This window comes from Sminthopsis crassicaudata, chromosome 1 (assembly GCF_048593235.1).
Source record: "Sminthopsis crassicaudata isolate SCR6 chromosome 1, ASM4859323v1, whole genome shotgun sequence".
NCBI lineage: Eukaryota > Metazoa > Chordata > Mammalia > Dasyuromorphia > Dasyuridae > Sminthopsis > Sminthopsis crassicaudata.
Genome location: NC_133617.1, coordinates 46,815,686 through 46,831,136, shown reverse-complemented (window position 1 = coordinate 46,831,136; position 15,451 = coordinate 46,815,686). Strand labels below are relative to the sequence as shown.

At 46.0% G+C, this 15,451-nt stretch overlaps 1 protein-coding gene across 1 annotated transcript; it reads right to left on the bottom strand.

Annotated features, from left to right (window-relative positions):
• Positions 1-2,168: 2,168 nt before the first annotated feature.
• LRRC8E (leucine rich repeat containing 8 VRAC subunit E) lies at positions 2,169-11,956 on the bottom strand. Its single transcript, XM_074301054.1, has 3 exons — positions 11,877-11,956; positions 6,267-6,411; positions 2,169-5,790 (listed from the first exon to the last, which is right to left on the bottom strand). Exons 2-3 carry the CDS (start codon positions 6,402-6,404, stop codon positions 3,565-3,567), a joined length of 2,364 nt encoding a protein of 787 aa, XP_074157155.1. The 5' UTR covers positions 6,405-6,411; positions 11,877-11,956; the 3' UTR covers positions 2,169-3,564.
• Between the last annotated feature and the right edge of the window lie 3,495 nt (positions 11,957-15,451).

The following is a 15,451-nucleotide window of genomic DNA, read 5'->3' as shown; positions in this document are numbered from 1 at the left end:
AATTTGTAGGAGATGTTAGAAAAGCTAGGTTTAGTGGAGCAATTAATTTGTAGATGTTAGGTCATTTAGAATCTAGCACCTAGAGATGATACAAAGAGATCAGCTAATTGAACTTTCATTGTATAACTTTGAAAGCATAAGTGATCAGAGGATATAAACAATTTTCAGATGATGGAATTCATCTATAGTTATATGAAAAAATGTTCCAAATCACTGTTGATTAGAGAAATGCAAATTACATCATCTGAGGGACCACCTCACGCATCTCAGATTGGCTGAGATGACAGAAAAAATAATGATAAATGTTGGAGGGAATGTGGGAAAACTGGGACACTACTACATTGTTGGTGGAATTATGAAATGATCCAATTATTCTGGAGAACAATCTGGAACTGTGCTCAAGGGGCTATAAAACTGTGCATACCCTTTAACCCAACAGTGCCATTTCTGGGTCTGTATCCCAAGGAAATCATAAAGGAGGAAAAGGTGTACAAAATATGGGCAAAGATGTTTGTAACAGCTCTTTTTGTGGTAGCAATGAATTGGAAAATGAGTAGATGCCCATCAATTGGCTGAACAAGTTGTGGTATATGAAAGTAATGGAATATTATTGTTCTATAAAAAAAAAAATGAACAAACTGATTTTAAAAAGGCCTGGAAAAAATTTACATGAAATGTAAATGCTGAGTGAAACAAGCAGAACCAGGAATACATTGTACATAATAACAGCAAGAACGTGCGATGATCAACTATGAAAGATTTGGTTCTCTTTAGGGGTTCAGTGATCCAAAGGAATTCCAATAGACTTTGGACAGAAAATGTCATCTGCATCCAGAAAAAAAAACTAAGGAGACTAAATGTAAATGAACATATACTATGTTCACTTTTTTTTTCACTTCTGATATATATATTAACCCTGTGGTCTTTCTCTTTTGCTCTGATTTTTCTCTCCCAACAAGATTCATAAAGCAATGTGTGTTTTAAAAAATGAATAATAAAAAAAGAAAGCATAAGTGATTTGTTCAAAATATCACAGGGCAATAATCACAAGAATTTTTTCTTATCTTTACCTTCAGAGCATCTTTTTCTTCCCTTTTTTCCTTCCTCTTCTTAGTGAAATGGAAAGAAAGATTTGTATTCAAAGTTCAAATTCCAACTTACTATATGTTTGATCTTCGATAAATCACTTACCTCTTTGGTCCTCAGTATCCTCAGCTGTAAAAGGAGGAACTGATACTAAAATGACCTTGAAGGTCTCCTTCAGCTCTAAATATGATGCCATGTCCTGGTCAGACTAAATCTGATAGTGCTAAGGACTATGCTTCACACATTTGACACATGCAGAGAAGGCAACTAGAATGGAGAGAGATCATGAAATCATATAAGGATGTGCCAAAGGAAAAGGCTAATCACTCCCTTTTAAATGAAGGATTGTCCTAGTGAAAATATATACTTATTGTGCTTGAGTTCTGAAAGAAAAACAATGGCAAATTATGGAAGTTACTGTAAGGAAGCAGATTTCAACCCAGTATAACAATTCTCTGACAAAGATGATTTTTTAAAAAAGGGACTGAGTTGCCTCAGTAAGTAGTGAATTTCCTAACATGGAGAGACTTTTTAAAAAGCTAGATAACTAAACTGTGCATATTCTTTGACCCAGCAGTGTTTCTACTGGGTCTGTATCCCAAAGAGATCTTAAAGGAGGGAAAGGGACCTGTATGTGCAAGAATGTTTGTGGCAGCTCTCTTTGTGGTGGGAAGGAAATGAAAACTGAGTGAATGCCCAACAATTGGAGAATGGCTGGGCAAATTATGGTATATGAATATTATGGAATATTATTGGTCTGTAAGAAATGACCAGCAGGATGATTTCAGAAAGGCCTGGAGAGACTTGCATGAACTGAGTGAAATGAGCAGAACCAGGAGATCATTGTGCACTTCAACAATAGTGTTATGAGGATGTATTCTGATGGAAGTGGATATCTTCAACAAAGAGAAGATCTAATTCAGTTCCAATTGATCAATGATGGACAGAAGCAGCTACATCCAGAGAAAGAACACTAGGAAATGAATGTGGACTACTTGTATTTTTGTTTTTCTTCCCAGGTTATTTTTACCTTCTGAATCTAATTTTTCTTATGCAACAAGAGAACTGTACGGATCTTTACATATATATTGTATCTAGGATATACTTTAACATGTTTAACAGGTATGAGACTGCCTGCCATCTAGGGGAGAGAGAGGAGGGAGGGAAGGGAAAAGTTGGAACAGAAGTGAGTGCAAGGGACAATGTTGAAAAATTACCCATACATATGTTGTCAGTAAAAAGCTATTTAAAAAAAAAAAAAGCTGGATAACTTTATGTTGGGGATGTTACAAAAGGTATTTTACTAAAGGTATATATACAGAAATAAACAATAGGTCAGCCTGAAGGTTTCCTGATAGGAGTGTAAGGAATGAGTAAATCTGGGAATCTGAAAGAAGAAGAAAGGATCTGGTTGGGGGAGAAAACAATGGAAGCTGAGCTGGGCAGAGAAGCACCAGAAATTAGCATAGCAACCAGTGTCTTTTGTTTGACGTTTATTAAGCACGCGTTGGCTCTGTACAGAGCCTACAGAACATACACTCTTTTAAGTGTTTAAGAGTTATCCCTTCCACAATGAAGGGGGTTAGGAGCACAGCAACCCCACAATCTGGAGAAACTGAGTAAAGTTTTTTGGCCCTCCCTAAAAAAAAAAAAAAAAGCCTGACCTCTTTCTGAGATGTTTACAGTACCTTATTGTAAAATTTATGTTAAGTATTTGGCCATAGACTTTGTAATTGCCTGTTCGTCTTCATGTATTCTCTTGCAGCTTCTGCAAAACTCTCCCAAAATTCCCATTTAATTTCTTATGCTGACATTTGATATAGTGAAACCATGATGGAGAAAGTCAGGATGTGGACAGGAGCTCTCTTCAGGGAGCTCCCAACTTCTCAACTTAAAAAATAAACAAACAAACAAAAGAACAAAACAAAGAAAACCTCATCTCCCCAAAGCCTAGTTCAAAAAGTGTTTATGACACATAGGTTTATAAATAAGGGATTGGATTCAGGATTTGGAGAACAGTCCCTATTCTCCTAAGAAAGAACATCTGATACTGAGGTGGAAGAATATTCTGAATCACACAGGAGTTTTTCCACCCTTTCCATAACAACCTCCTCCTTTTTTTCTCACAGTCTAAGGCACTAAATGAAGACAAATGGTTCAATGAGTAAGGATGGAGGAAGGATCTCAATCCCAGCCAAATAAAATGGGCTGACTCCTCAAACTGGAAGGGGAAAAACCAGCCAAAAGAGACAGGTGTGGTTGTCTCTGAATTCCAGGATTAAGCTAATCCCACCATGAGCAGTTCCACCCTTATTCTACACAGGCCTAAGATTATTTCCCTAACCTGTCTAAGGGCTTCCCTCAAACCCCACCTTCCTCTGGTTTCTGCCTTTTCTCCCTAAGATGTGTGTCCCCCTTCCTAGCCTTAGCCTTTCTAACTGAGGTTTCCCAAACTGATGAAATCCCCAGGGACCTTTCTTACTCCTCTTCCATTTTCTCCCGCACTTCAGCAGGCAGTCCCTCATACAGAGCCTCCTCCACCAGCAGCCCTGATTTCTTGAGCCCCCCACAGTTGCCAAGTTCTTCAGGTAAAGCCTCTAGCCGGTTACCCTTGAGTTCTAGCCGGCTGAGGGCCTGCAGCGAAGCCACCCGTGGGGAGAGCTGGCTGAGATGATTGTACCCTAGCAGTAGCGTCCTCAGCTTTTGGCAGAAGAAGAGTTCTTCTGGGAGCCCCTCCAGGGTATTGTAGGAAACAGCAAGATGCTGTAAGTTTTGGAGGTAGCTCACCTCTTGGGGTAAGGAGCGCAAGCCATTGTGAGAAATGTCAAGCAAGCGCAAGTTGGTGCAGAAACAGAGTTGCGGTGGCAGGGTCTCCAACTTGTTGTGACTGAGGTACAGCTGCTCTAAGCCCTTGAGTTTGCGAATGTGTTCGGGGACATAGGCTATCTGGTTGTGCCATAACTTGAGAGTGACCAGCTTGCGACAGTGTTGAAAGCTCAGGATCTCCTCGATGGAGCGGAGGTGGTTGTCCTTCAGGTCTAGCTCCTGTAGCGCAGCCAAGCTAAAGACAGCGTGGGGTATCCTCTCCAGCCCGCATCCCACCAGCTCTAACTCCCTCAGAGCCATGAGCTTCTTTAGCCCATTGAGGGTCAGCAGCCGGGCCCCGTCATTGTGGATGCTGAGCCGCTGCAGGTGCCCGGCCACGTCGGTCACACTGGGGGGCACTTTGCCTGCATTGCTTCTCAGGGAGAGGCTCTTGAGGAGCTTCAGCTCTTTGAGGCTCTCCAGATTAGCCGCCCGGCTAAGCTCTGCAGGGAAAAGACCCTCAAGATGGAGCTCTTCCAGGCCCCGGAGCCCAAACACCCAGAGGGGCACTTCTCGAAGCTCCTCACACTTCACCCTCACCACCTTGAGTCGGTCCCTCAAGAAAACAAAGGAGGAGAAGGGCAGTTTGGCTGGGGAGTGCAGCAGACTGAGCTCTTCCAGGTGGACCAGCTGGGACAGGGTGGGAGGAAAGGTGATGTCGCAGATGGCCTCCAGCTTGAGAGCCTCAATCTCACTCAGCTCGAAGACTGTGTCAGGGAGACCGGGCAGCATGCAGAGGGCCAGCTCCAGCCGCTCTCGCCCATTGCGCTGGAGCTTCTGGCGCAATTTCTCTGCTGTCCACTCGTGGTTGAGGTTGAGCTGCTTGAGCCGGCTCTCACTGACCTCCGAGAGGAAGACGGCAAAGCGTTTGGAGTAGAGAGAATCATACTGGTCAATGAGGTGGAGCATGAAGGCAAAGTCGTTCTTGACGTCAGGGATGTCCCCCATGCCTGTCTCCTCCCTCACCGAGCAGAAGGAATACTCCTTGAGGGGCCGGTGGAACAGCCAGTAGAGCGTGTAGAGACAAGTGAGGCCGTAGACACACACGAAGGAGATGTAGCAGAAGGCCAGCTTGGCGAAGAGGTGGGCCTTGGTGTGGTTGCAGCAGAAGCTGGCGTACCCCGTCACTTCGGCCGTCTCCACCTGGCAGGCCACCAAGAAGCTGATCTTCTCCACGTAGATGACGTTGTAGATCAGAATCGCCAGAAATTTGCAGACCTTGAGCACCGTCTGACGGATGTACATGGTGTATAAGATGTCGCCCTCCTCCACGTGCACCCGGAACTTCTTCACCTTCTCAAACAGGGCTTTGGCCTGCTCTCCCTCCTTTTTGTCCAGCAGGGTGACGGCCGGGGGTTCCATCACCACCTTCTCTGGCTCCGTCAGCACCTTCTCTGGCTCACCTGCCTTTCCCGTGCCCACGATGGCCGTGGCCGGCACCCGTCCCGAGGCGCCCTTGTGGTTCTCGCCAGACACCTCGGACAGGGCCCGAGTTGTCCACGGGGAGTCGAAGCATTTGCCCAAGATGGAAATGAAGTGCTCGATCTTGGAGCTGGTTCCGGGGAATTTGAACCAGAAGCTTGTGCAGACCATGAAGATGAGAGTGTGGATGACAACCAGGTAGGGGAAGTACTTGGCATACCAGTGCAGGGCGGTCTCGTAGCAGAGCTGATTGATGAAGCTATATTGTTGTAAGTCTAGATTGTTCTTGAGGCCACTGAGCTCCCGAAGGTCCTCTGAATCCCCAGAGATTGCCCGGGGCAGCGCCCCACAAGGTGTCTCTGATAGATTCTCTCGGGGTACATGGCTGGGCAAGCAGATGATCTTGTCCTGAGTTACCTGGGGTTTGGGGAGATAGGAACAAAAAGGATAAATATGCCCAGGGAGGTGGATGAGAAGAGCCTGGCCTACCCCTGCCTTGGTGGCCAGAACTATTCTGTGCCTCAGTTTCTCATATTGTAAGTATAGTACCTCCCCGCCTTGGCTCTCTCTCCAAAGATTTTACAAAACACACAATTAAAAAGCTCTGTAACTTTAAGGAATTCCCGGACACTCCCGCTGATCACATACAGGTTTGCCAAGTTTTGGGTCCTAGCCTCTAAGAGAACCCTATACTCAAAAAGGATCTCAGAGCATCATCTCTCACCCCTTCCATTCAACCTTACTCTGACTTGGCCTTGGCAGCTGCCTTAATGTTCCCTTTTTCTCCCCCCAAAATGATCTTCTGTCCTTTCCCCCAAGACCCACCTCCAGCCCAACTTTGGGATTTTCCCAGCCTCTTCTCATGGTCTGTCCAAAGGACTGGGGACCCTCACCTGCAGCGTGCAGCCGAAAACCCCGATCATGAGCATGGCCACTGTGATATATTCAGCTAGCACATCCCACCATGGCTTCAGCACTTTGAATGCAGGCTGCTGCTCTGTGAATTGTTTGAATTCAGCCACTGGGATCATTCTGTCTCTGGAGGAATTACAGAATGTCAGCATTGGAAAGAACCCCAAAGGTCATTTTTACAGAGGAGAAAACAGAAGCTTAGGAAAAGGAAAGAACTTGCCCAGGCTTTATTGGTGAAGTCAGGGTCAGGACACAGTATCTCTGACCACTGCTTTAATTAGTCTAGCTTGCTGCCCGGAAACGGTGCAGCCAGAGTTAAGTAAATGAAGGGGCCCAGGGGGAGGGAAAGGACCCAGGCATTCCTTGGGCCCCCAACCCAACTAGGGCCTTAGCCTTTGGCCCCCAAGGTCTCCCTTCCTCACCCCGATGCTTTCTCAGGCCCTTCCCCATCATCAGTCTAAATCTTCAATTTCTAACAATCTCAGATACTCAGACTGTCTTGAGTTCAGATGAACATCTCCTCTCTGTTAATCCCCCCCCCTACCCCCAGCTCTTCCTTTCCTCCCAGAATCCAGGGAGCACAGTCAGCTTTAGCCAAACACAACTCCTTCCCTGGGACCCACCCGGGCTGTCATCTCACTCTCAGGAAACTCCAGAGTTCTAACTCTCCCTAACTAATGCCACAAATCGCCTCAAGGACTGAAGGAGTTTGGGAAACTCCTGCCTCCCAGACTCTGAATTCCCACTCTGAGCTGTCCAAGGGTGGGACTGAGGCCATATACCTCCACCCCCACCCCATGGGGGCACTCCCCGTGCCACCTCCAACCCAGTGCCACTTTCAACCGGAAAAGCCGGCTAGAGCCTGGCTCTGGTTACCAGGGCCCCAGGGGCAGGGAGTAGAAGAGTCAAACAGGGGCGGGTCAGTTGGACCTTCCTGGAGGGGGTGGCTGGGCTCCTGGAGGGGCAGGGGTCTGGGCCCAGCTTGGAGAAGAAGTGAAAAATGCTGGCAGGGGTGGAAAAAGAGAAGTATACCTGACTTAGAACAGAGAATGACCAGGGGACAAAGGAATGGGAATCCTGGATCCTTATTGAGAAGGGGGAGGAGGGCCAGGATGAGTAGGCAGCCACCCAGTCTCCCTTGTCTCTCTGTCCCTGGGTGTCCTTGTAGACCAAGCTATTTTTCCTACTTTGTTAAATGAGGGGGTTGGACCAGACCGTTTATTTCTATGGTCCCTTCTATCTCTGATATTCTAAGAGTAGAACTATTATCCTGGGCCCTGGGGAGACACAGGAAGCCAGGCGTGGGGGGTAGGGCTGGATCAGGGCCAGATACCACCTACCATGGTATTTGGACTGGCACCTTGCCCTTTTAAATTAGCCGCCTTCATTGCCCTACTCTCTCCTTCAGTCTCTCCTTTTCCCCTCCCCCTTCCTACTTATTTCAGCCCTAGGAAGGAAGAGAAGCAAAGATTACCTGAATATATTCTTGGGAAGAGATCCTGGATTCAGAACCCAAAAAGAAGGTTAGGGTGTGACATACAGAAAAGGCTGCATTAGAGAGGAAGAGTTTCCTAGTCAAGAAGAGCTAACCATGGAGAAGGGTTCCCCAAGTGCTGAGGACCCTCCCCGGAGGGTTCCCAGGTGCTCTTTTCTTTAAGGGAGCAGAGAAGAGGCTCCAGGATCCATCTCCTCCAACCTGCATGTTTCTCCTATTACGGAAGTTGCTCCCTAGCCGTGGCAATCCCATCTCTCCCCTGATCCTGTTTCTGTCCTGATCCTCTTATCATTATCCCTGCTTTCAACTCCATTACTCTATTCAACCTTCACCATACAGCAAGCTAAATAGAAATCTGGAACGCCATCTGCAACCCCTGTTTACTAGCTGTGTGACTAATGCAAATTATTCCCCTCTCTGGACCTTAGTTTCACCGTCCGTAAATGAGAAAGTCAGACAAGATGTTCTCTAAGAATGCTTCTACGGCTCTCTAAATACCTGACCGTCCTGACCCTGTACTCTCTCTTCTGGTGAGCCCTAGGCCCAGAATTCATTTTGGGAGTTGGACATAGAAGACCCCTGGGTTCCAGAGTAGGTTTCCACTTTAGACTCCCATCAATTCCCTGGAGAAGGAGCTGATGAAACTCTGCTGATCATCCCCAAGTCCCAGCCAGCATCACTGATGTTTCCAATCTTTCGGCCCTGGCATTCTAACAGCTCTTGCACAGAAAAGTATCTGGGGATACTAGGCCAGTGATCGTACCCTTATGTCTAGAGCAGTTCAGTCTGCCCTAACGAGACCCCCCTCCCCCTCGTCTACTTACTATGTGCTTGATTGTGTGTACTCCAACAGAGGCAAGCTCATACCTGTCTTTATTCACAAGGACCCTCATTCATGGACACACATCTGTTAGGACATCCTGAGTCACACGCTGACACACATACACACACATGCTGACACACCCAAAGTTATAGTCAGAGGCCCAGTGCGTGCACAGTAATCAAGTTAGACACACACACACACACACACACACACACACACACACAAATATAGACATTCACAATCAGTGATACAGGCTCTGACACAAACACTGGAACATACCCGCCCACGTGGGTGGGTATGGCTATACCCATGCTTGCTTGTGACACATGAAAAAAACCAGAAACATCCACATAACCCCAGCTCTGTGGACACACACACATACACAAGCATATTTGTGACAACAGAAAAGGGTGAGTGTGTTTATACATACACTTTGCGGTATATAGATAGGCCTGGAGTTACAGGCCTTGGTCTCACATAGCCACTCTCCATGTTCTAGCCCTTATAATCCTTTGCTGGCCCTCTCTTGTGACAAACTCTTTAAAGTCCTCCACAAAAATAAGTCCCACTTACTTTTCCAGCTTTATTTCATAGGACAAATAATTAGTTCTTTTTTAAATTTTTTTTTATTTATTATTTTTTTGGCTGAGGCAGTTGGGGTTAAGTGACTTGCCCAGGGTCACACAGCTAGGGAGTGTTAAGTGTCTGAGGCCAGATTTGAACTCGGGTCCTCCTGACTTCAGGGCTCTATCCACTGAGCCACCTCGCTGCCCCTCTGATCAGCTGTTGACAAACTGGATGGACCTCCATCCTCCATGATCCAGATTTTGCCTCTGAGCATTCATTCCACGTGGGCATATCTGAAAGGTCCTCTCTCCTCTGCCTCATAGCCCTAAAATCTTGTCCCTTCAAGACTCAACTGTGTTGCTATGTTTTCCTCAATTCTGCCTTGTTCCTCCATTTTTCTTATACTATCAATATTTATGTTCATACCATGTCCCTCAAAATGAAATAAAATCTCTTTGAAAGTGGTGTTTCTCAACATCCTCCAGTCTCTGATCATGCTAGCACTTGGTGGGTGCTTTATAGACGCTGAATTATTGTTCTGGTCTTCACAGCAGATCAGCAGAGAAATCACTGGTTAAATACCAAAATTATCTCTATCATTATAAATCTTGCTTTCCACAGCCAACAACCAGTCTTCTCCCACTGTTCCCCTCCCCCAAAATGATGTCATTGGTCCAATTCAAGAAGGAAGGATCATTAAAAGTCTCCCCAAACCAAAGCAAACATCCCACATATCAGTTTTGGTCACAAGTTCATACCAGTACATCCTAGTGAAAATCTTAGAAATGTAATCAAGAAAAACAAATAGTGAGGAAGAATCACAGTCACCTCATGCATCTCAGATACATAACAGATAGATACACAATTACAGGCGGACACATTCTTATTCATGGCTGGTTACTCAGTAACAGGTTCTCACAGAAACAGTGGGCCTGCCCGAAACAGTCACCCATCCACCAGTCTCTCTCACATATTGATGTACACAATCATAGTCACAGACACAGAGATTTACAGGCAAACACAGGCACAAGTGAGGAATACCAGATATGAAGTCCATTACAGACAGATGGACGCGCTTTATGCACACCCCTGGATAGCCACAGTTGCAGACAGAGACCCAAACGCCCAAATGTCAAGTGCCATATAGACTCACAGACACACGGGGATTGTCATTATCTCTGTCTGTCTTTAATTCTAACTTTGTTGTCCCAAACCTATCATTAAGCCCCCACGGACACATGACTGTCTCCACATCCTAGAATGTTGTCTGAAAAAGATTCCGGAGGAAGGGCCCAAGGAGAATAGATGTGTACGAAGCTCTCAAGTGATCTACTTGGGCAGCATCTATGGCCCCTTGACAAAGACCTGATACCCCGTCATCAGGACTTCATTCCTTTGAAGGCATATAACCCTGTCAGAATGCCAATATGTGGGAGGGTCCCATAGCCACTCATTGTAGTCACTGGCTCCTTTGTGGAAGAGGTTCATCCATCTGTCCTTGGTAAGGGAAGATTTGAGCTCTGGATGTCGGGGAATAGAATGGGAGGGGGGAAACGACAGAAAGGCCACAGAAGAAAAACCAGGGACCTGCTTCCCTTCCTTCTTCTATTCTCTTTGCTTGCTCTAGAGCATATTTTCTGCACAAAGTACCAGATCTGACCTTCCGTGGCTTTCCCCAGCCTGGAGAGGTAAAAGGTACTAAACACGCTTTGTTAACTGGCCCCAACCTAGCTCTGCTTCTCCCTCTGCTCTCTGCACCATCCCCTGCTCATTCCTCTCCCCTAACCTTTGCTCTGTAACTCCCTTTCCCAGAGCTCCTTCCCTTTTTGGCTCTGCAAATCCTCTCCATTTTGGTCTTTCATGGTTCAACTCGGGGCTGGCCGTGGGAAGCCTTCCTGGACCACGCCAGCCCCACCTGAGCTGATAGCACCTAGCCATTCTCTGGCTAGAGATCTTGGCATTTGCCTTATAATCTTGGATTCATTAGGGATTCATTATCTTCATCCTTGTGTAAACTTTTCTAAGAGACTGGAAGTCCCTGCAAGGTAGACGCCCATATATTTGGTAAGTGATCAAGTCCCAGCCCAGTCCAAGCAACAGGCTAATGGCGTGCCGAGATGCTGAGGGCTGAGGGATCTCACTGGGGAGATCAAAATCAATGATAGGGTTTGGGATCTGGGAAGTGGAGTCAGGCTAGGGCCAGGGCCTGTGGCCACAAGGATTTAGGGCGGAAGGGAGCATCCTGAATAAGTCTGCCCTCAGCTGTGGGGTCCCTTAGCCCCCCACTCAGCCTCGGGGCGCAGCTTCAATGGCACCGATGGCTGGCTTTCCGATATCCCGCTCTCCGTACACTTCTGGGGTTCAGCCCTACTGTCCCGGCAGATCTCCCTTGAGGTGGGGGTTAATCCCCCCTCTCCCCCATAGATCCTGCTCTCTGGAAACCCCCACTTTCCGGACCAGTCCTCGATTTCCAGATCCAGGTTCCCAGCCTCAGAACACCTCCGTCCTCCCCACAGGACGCCCTCCGAGAACGGGGACTACTCCCTCCCTCCCACCTCTGGGACAGATCCCCGGTCCCCAGGTCCAGCTCTCCAGCCTTCCGGACAGACCCCGGTCCTCGGAGGTTCCCCCCTCCGTCCCGAGACAGCCCCCTCCCCCAACTCTGAGAACTGAAGCTGCTCCCGGGGCACACGCTCCCTCACTCACCCGCCAGCGCGGCCGCCGCTCCGAGCCGGCTCTCCCGGAGTTCGCTCCCGTCTCCTCCGGACGTCCCGAACGGCACCCGGGCCAGGCGGCTGAGTCAAGTCGGGCGTGGCCGCCGGAGCCAAGAAGCCCGGGCCGCTCCGCCCACCTGGCCCCGCCCCTCACCCAGCCCGACCCGGGCCCGAGACTGGAGGGAGAGGGAAACTGAGGCGGAGGCTGCCGGGGGGCAAACGCCGGTGCTTTCCCACTCCTGGCCGGCCGCTGGGGTCCCAGGAAAGGGAGGGGAGACGTCGTAGTTGGGAGGGCCACACAGTCTAAACTCCCTGGCTCTGGAAGGATGCAGAGGGTCAGCCTCTAAGGAGGCTAGGAGGCTTTTCTTTCTCCTGGACCCCCGGGAAACTGAGCCTCAGACCTCCAGAGGCAATCCGAGAGGAGAAGGCTGGCTCCCAGCTGTCTGGCACTTCTTTCTTTTCTTCCCAGTAAGGGAGATGGAAAAAAGTGGGATCCTTTAATTTCCCCCCTCAGCCAACCAATCCCCAGATCGACCCATAAGACAGAGTATTAGGGAGCTGAGGCCGCCAGGCAGCCACTTCCGTGTGGGGCAGGGGTAAAGTCCAATAATAGTAGGTTAACCCCAGAACCAGTCCAAGAGGTTCTAGTTCTTTCCCATCAGCCCTTCAGGGCCGCAGGGCAGGACCTGGAAGACAATCAGATTCCGAACTAAAACTGGGGAGGAGGGACTATAAGGATCTTAAAAGTCTGGTTACCCCTGGTTAATAAGGGGGAAAGAGCTTTTGATAAGTGTACCTGGAGATAAAGAGATGAGAACTACTGATAAGGGTCTTTCTGTCTTCCCTTAGGTGCCATTCCCTTTCTTCCCTCTGACCACTGGAGCCTCTTTTACTGGAAAAGGTGGGGGGAGGGTTCCAAGGGAAGCTCCCCAGGCATCGGGCCTGAACAAAGACTTCAGCTGGAGCTCACCAGTCTGGCTAGTATCCTTTCTTTACCTTTGTTTTGCTAAAACTATATCTATCTTTAACTATCTATGCATCTGGCAGAACTGAGAGCTAACCAAGATCTCATCCAGGGGAAGTCTGTGTAGGTAGGGGAGCTTAGGGTCCTTAACTCCCCCCACACCTTGACTTACAGGTTAGCTTCTCCTTCTAGATTCTTACACTTTATCATTTCTACCTCTTTCCTCCCCTTCTTTCCCCCATTAAAAAATAAAGAAGCAGGGCAGCTAGGGGGCGCAGTGGATAGAGCACCAGCCCTGAATTCAGGAGGACCCAAGTTCAAATCTAGTCTCAGACTCTTAACACTTCCTGGCTGTGTGACCCTGGGCAAGTCACTTAACCCCAATTGTCTCAGCAAAAAAAAAAAAAAAAAAAAAAAAAAAAAAAAAGAAAGAAAAGAAAAGAAAAAGGAAATGGGAGACACCCTAAGTCCATTGTAATTTAAGACTCATCTGATGCTGCCACCCCTCATCTCCTTAAGCCTTGATTATTGCAATAGCCTATTCAGGGGTCTGCCTGCTTCAAGTTTCTCCCCATTCCGATCTGTCCTCCATTCAGTCACTAAAGTGGTTTTCTCAAAACTTAGGTTTAATTGTCACCTCCTTACTCAATGAACCCTAGTGGCTCCCTATTACCTCCAGAAGCAAAGACAAATGGTTTGGCATTCAAATCCCTTTGTGATCTGCCTCCTCCTCCTCTTGTAGGCTATTTATATCTTAGTCCACAACATGTTCACTTGGATCCACTGATACTGGCATCCTGGCTACTCCACAAACAAGACACTCCTTCTCTAGGCTCCAGCTACTGACTTCCTGGCTTTCTTTATGTTCCAATTTAAATCCTTTCTTTTATTGGAAGTCTTTTCTTCTTAATTTTCCTTTTTAATCTTTTCCTCTTAATTCCAGTGGTTACTCTCTGTTAATTATTTCCCATGTATGCTGTATAATAGCTTGCTTTATATATGTTTTCATGTTTTCTCTCCCAATATATATAAGCTCCAACACTGATACATTGTTGGTGGAGTTGTGAAAGAATCCAACCATTCTGGACAGCAATCTGGAACTATGCCCAAAAAGTTGTCAAACTGTGCATACCCTTTGATCCAGCAGCGCTACTACTGGGCTTATATCCCAAAGAAATACTAAAGAGTGGAAAGGGACCTGTATGTGCCAAAATGTTTGTGGCAGCTCTTTTTGTAGTGGCTAGAAACTGGAAGATGAATGGATGTCCATCAGTTGGAGAATGGTTGGGTAAATTATGGCATATGAAGGTTATGGAATATTATTGTTCTGTAAGAAATGACCAGCAGGAGGAATACAGAGAGGCCTGGAGAGACTTAAATCAACTGATGCTGAGTGAAACGAGCAGAACTAGGAGATCATTATACACTTCAACAACAATACTGTATGAGGATGTATTCTGACTGAAGTGGATATGAATCAGCTACACCCAGAGAAGGAACACTGGGAATTGAGTGTAAACTGTTTATACTACTGTCTTTCGACCCAGGTTACTTTTACCTTCAGAATCCAATTCTTAGTGTGCAACAAGAAATTTGGTTTTACACACATATATTGTACCTAGGATATACGGTAACACATTTAACATGTATGGGATTGCCTGTCATCTAGGGAGAGAGTAGAGGGGGGAGGGGGAAATTTGGAAAAGAAGTGAATACAAGGGATAATATTGTAAAAAAAATTACCCATGCATATGTACTGTCAAAAAATTATAATTATAAAATTAATTAAATAATTAAAAATATATATATATATATATATATAAACTCCAAGAACAATCTTTTGCCTTTCTTTGTATCTCCAGCACTTAACACATTGCCTGGCACATATTAGACACTTGATTATTGTTTATTTCTTAAAAATCATGTTTATTATGTATCCAAGTTTTTAATTTTTTAAAAAAAATTTTGAGTTCTAAATTCTCTTCCTTTTTTTCTTTCTTCCTTATTGAGAAAGCAAGCAATTTGGTATAGATTATACATAAGCAGTGATACAAAACATATGTCATATTAGTCATATTGGGGGAAAAACAGACTAAATCCCCTCCCTCAAACAAGAAAGATAAACATTTTTTGAAGTATGATTTAATCTGCATTGAGATACCATTGTTCTTTCTCTGAAAGTAGCTAGGATTTTTCATCGTGAATCATTTGGAATTATCTTAGGTCATTGTTTTATTGAGAATAGCTAAGTCATTTACAATTGATTATTGTACACTTTTGCTGTTACTGTGTATAGTGTACTCCTAGTTCTGCTCATTTCACTTTGCATCAGTTCTGTTCTCTTCATTTCTTAGAGTGTAAGAATATTCCATGATAATCTCCAAGCAAAGAGTAACAGTTTTATTTTATCTTATTATTCCTGTTTATTCTAATCCCTTCCATTCTTTTTTTCCCCTTTTGTTGATATAACTAACACTTCCACTACAATACTAAATAATAATGGTGATAATGAGCATCTTTGCTTTTCCATGTCTTTATTGATAAGACATCTAGCTTATCTTCTCTACATCAGATACTACTTATCATTTTAAGGAAAGCTACAT

Bases quoted from the DNA above. Each gene is read 5' to 3' on its own strand.
- LRRC8E (XM_074301054.1), bottom strand. From the start codon at position 6,404: ATGATCCCAGTGGCTGAATTCAAACAATTCACAGAGCAGCAGCCTGCA. The intron at 5,791-6,266 runs GTGAGGGTCCCC...CCCAAACCCCAG, and splicing joins TTTTCGGCTGCACGCTGCAG to GTAACTCAGGACAAGATCAT.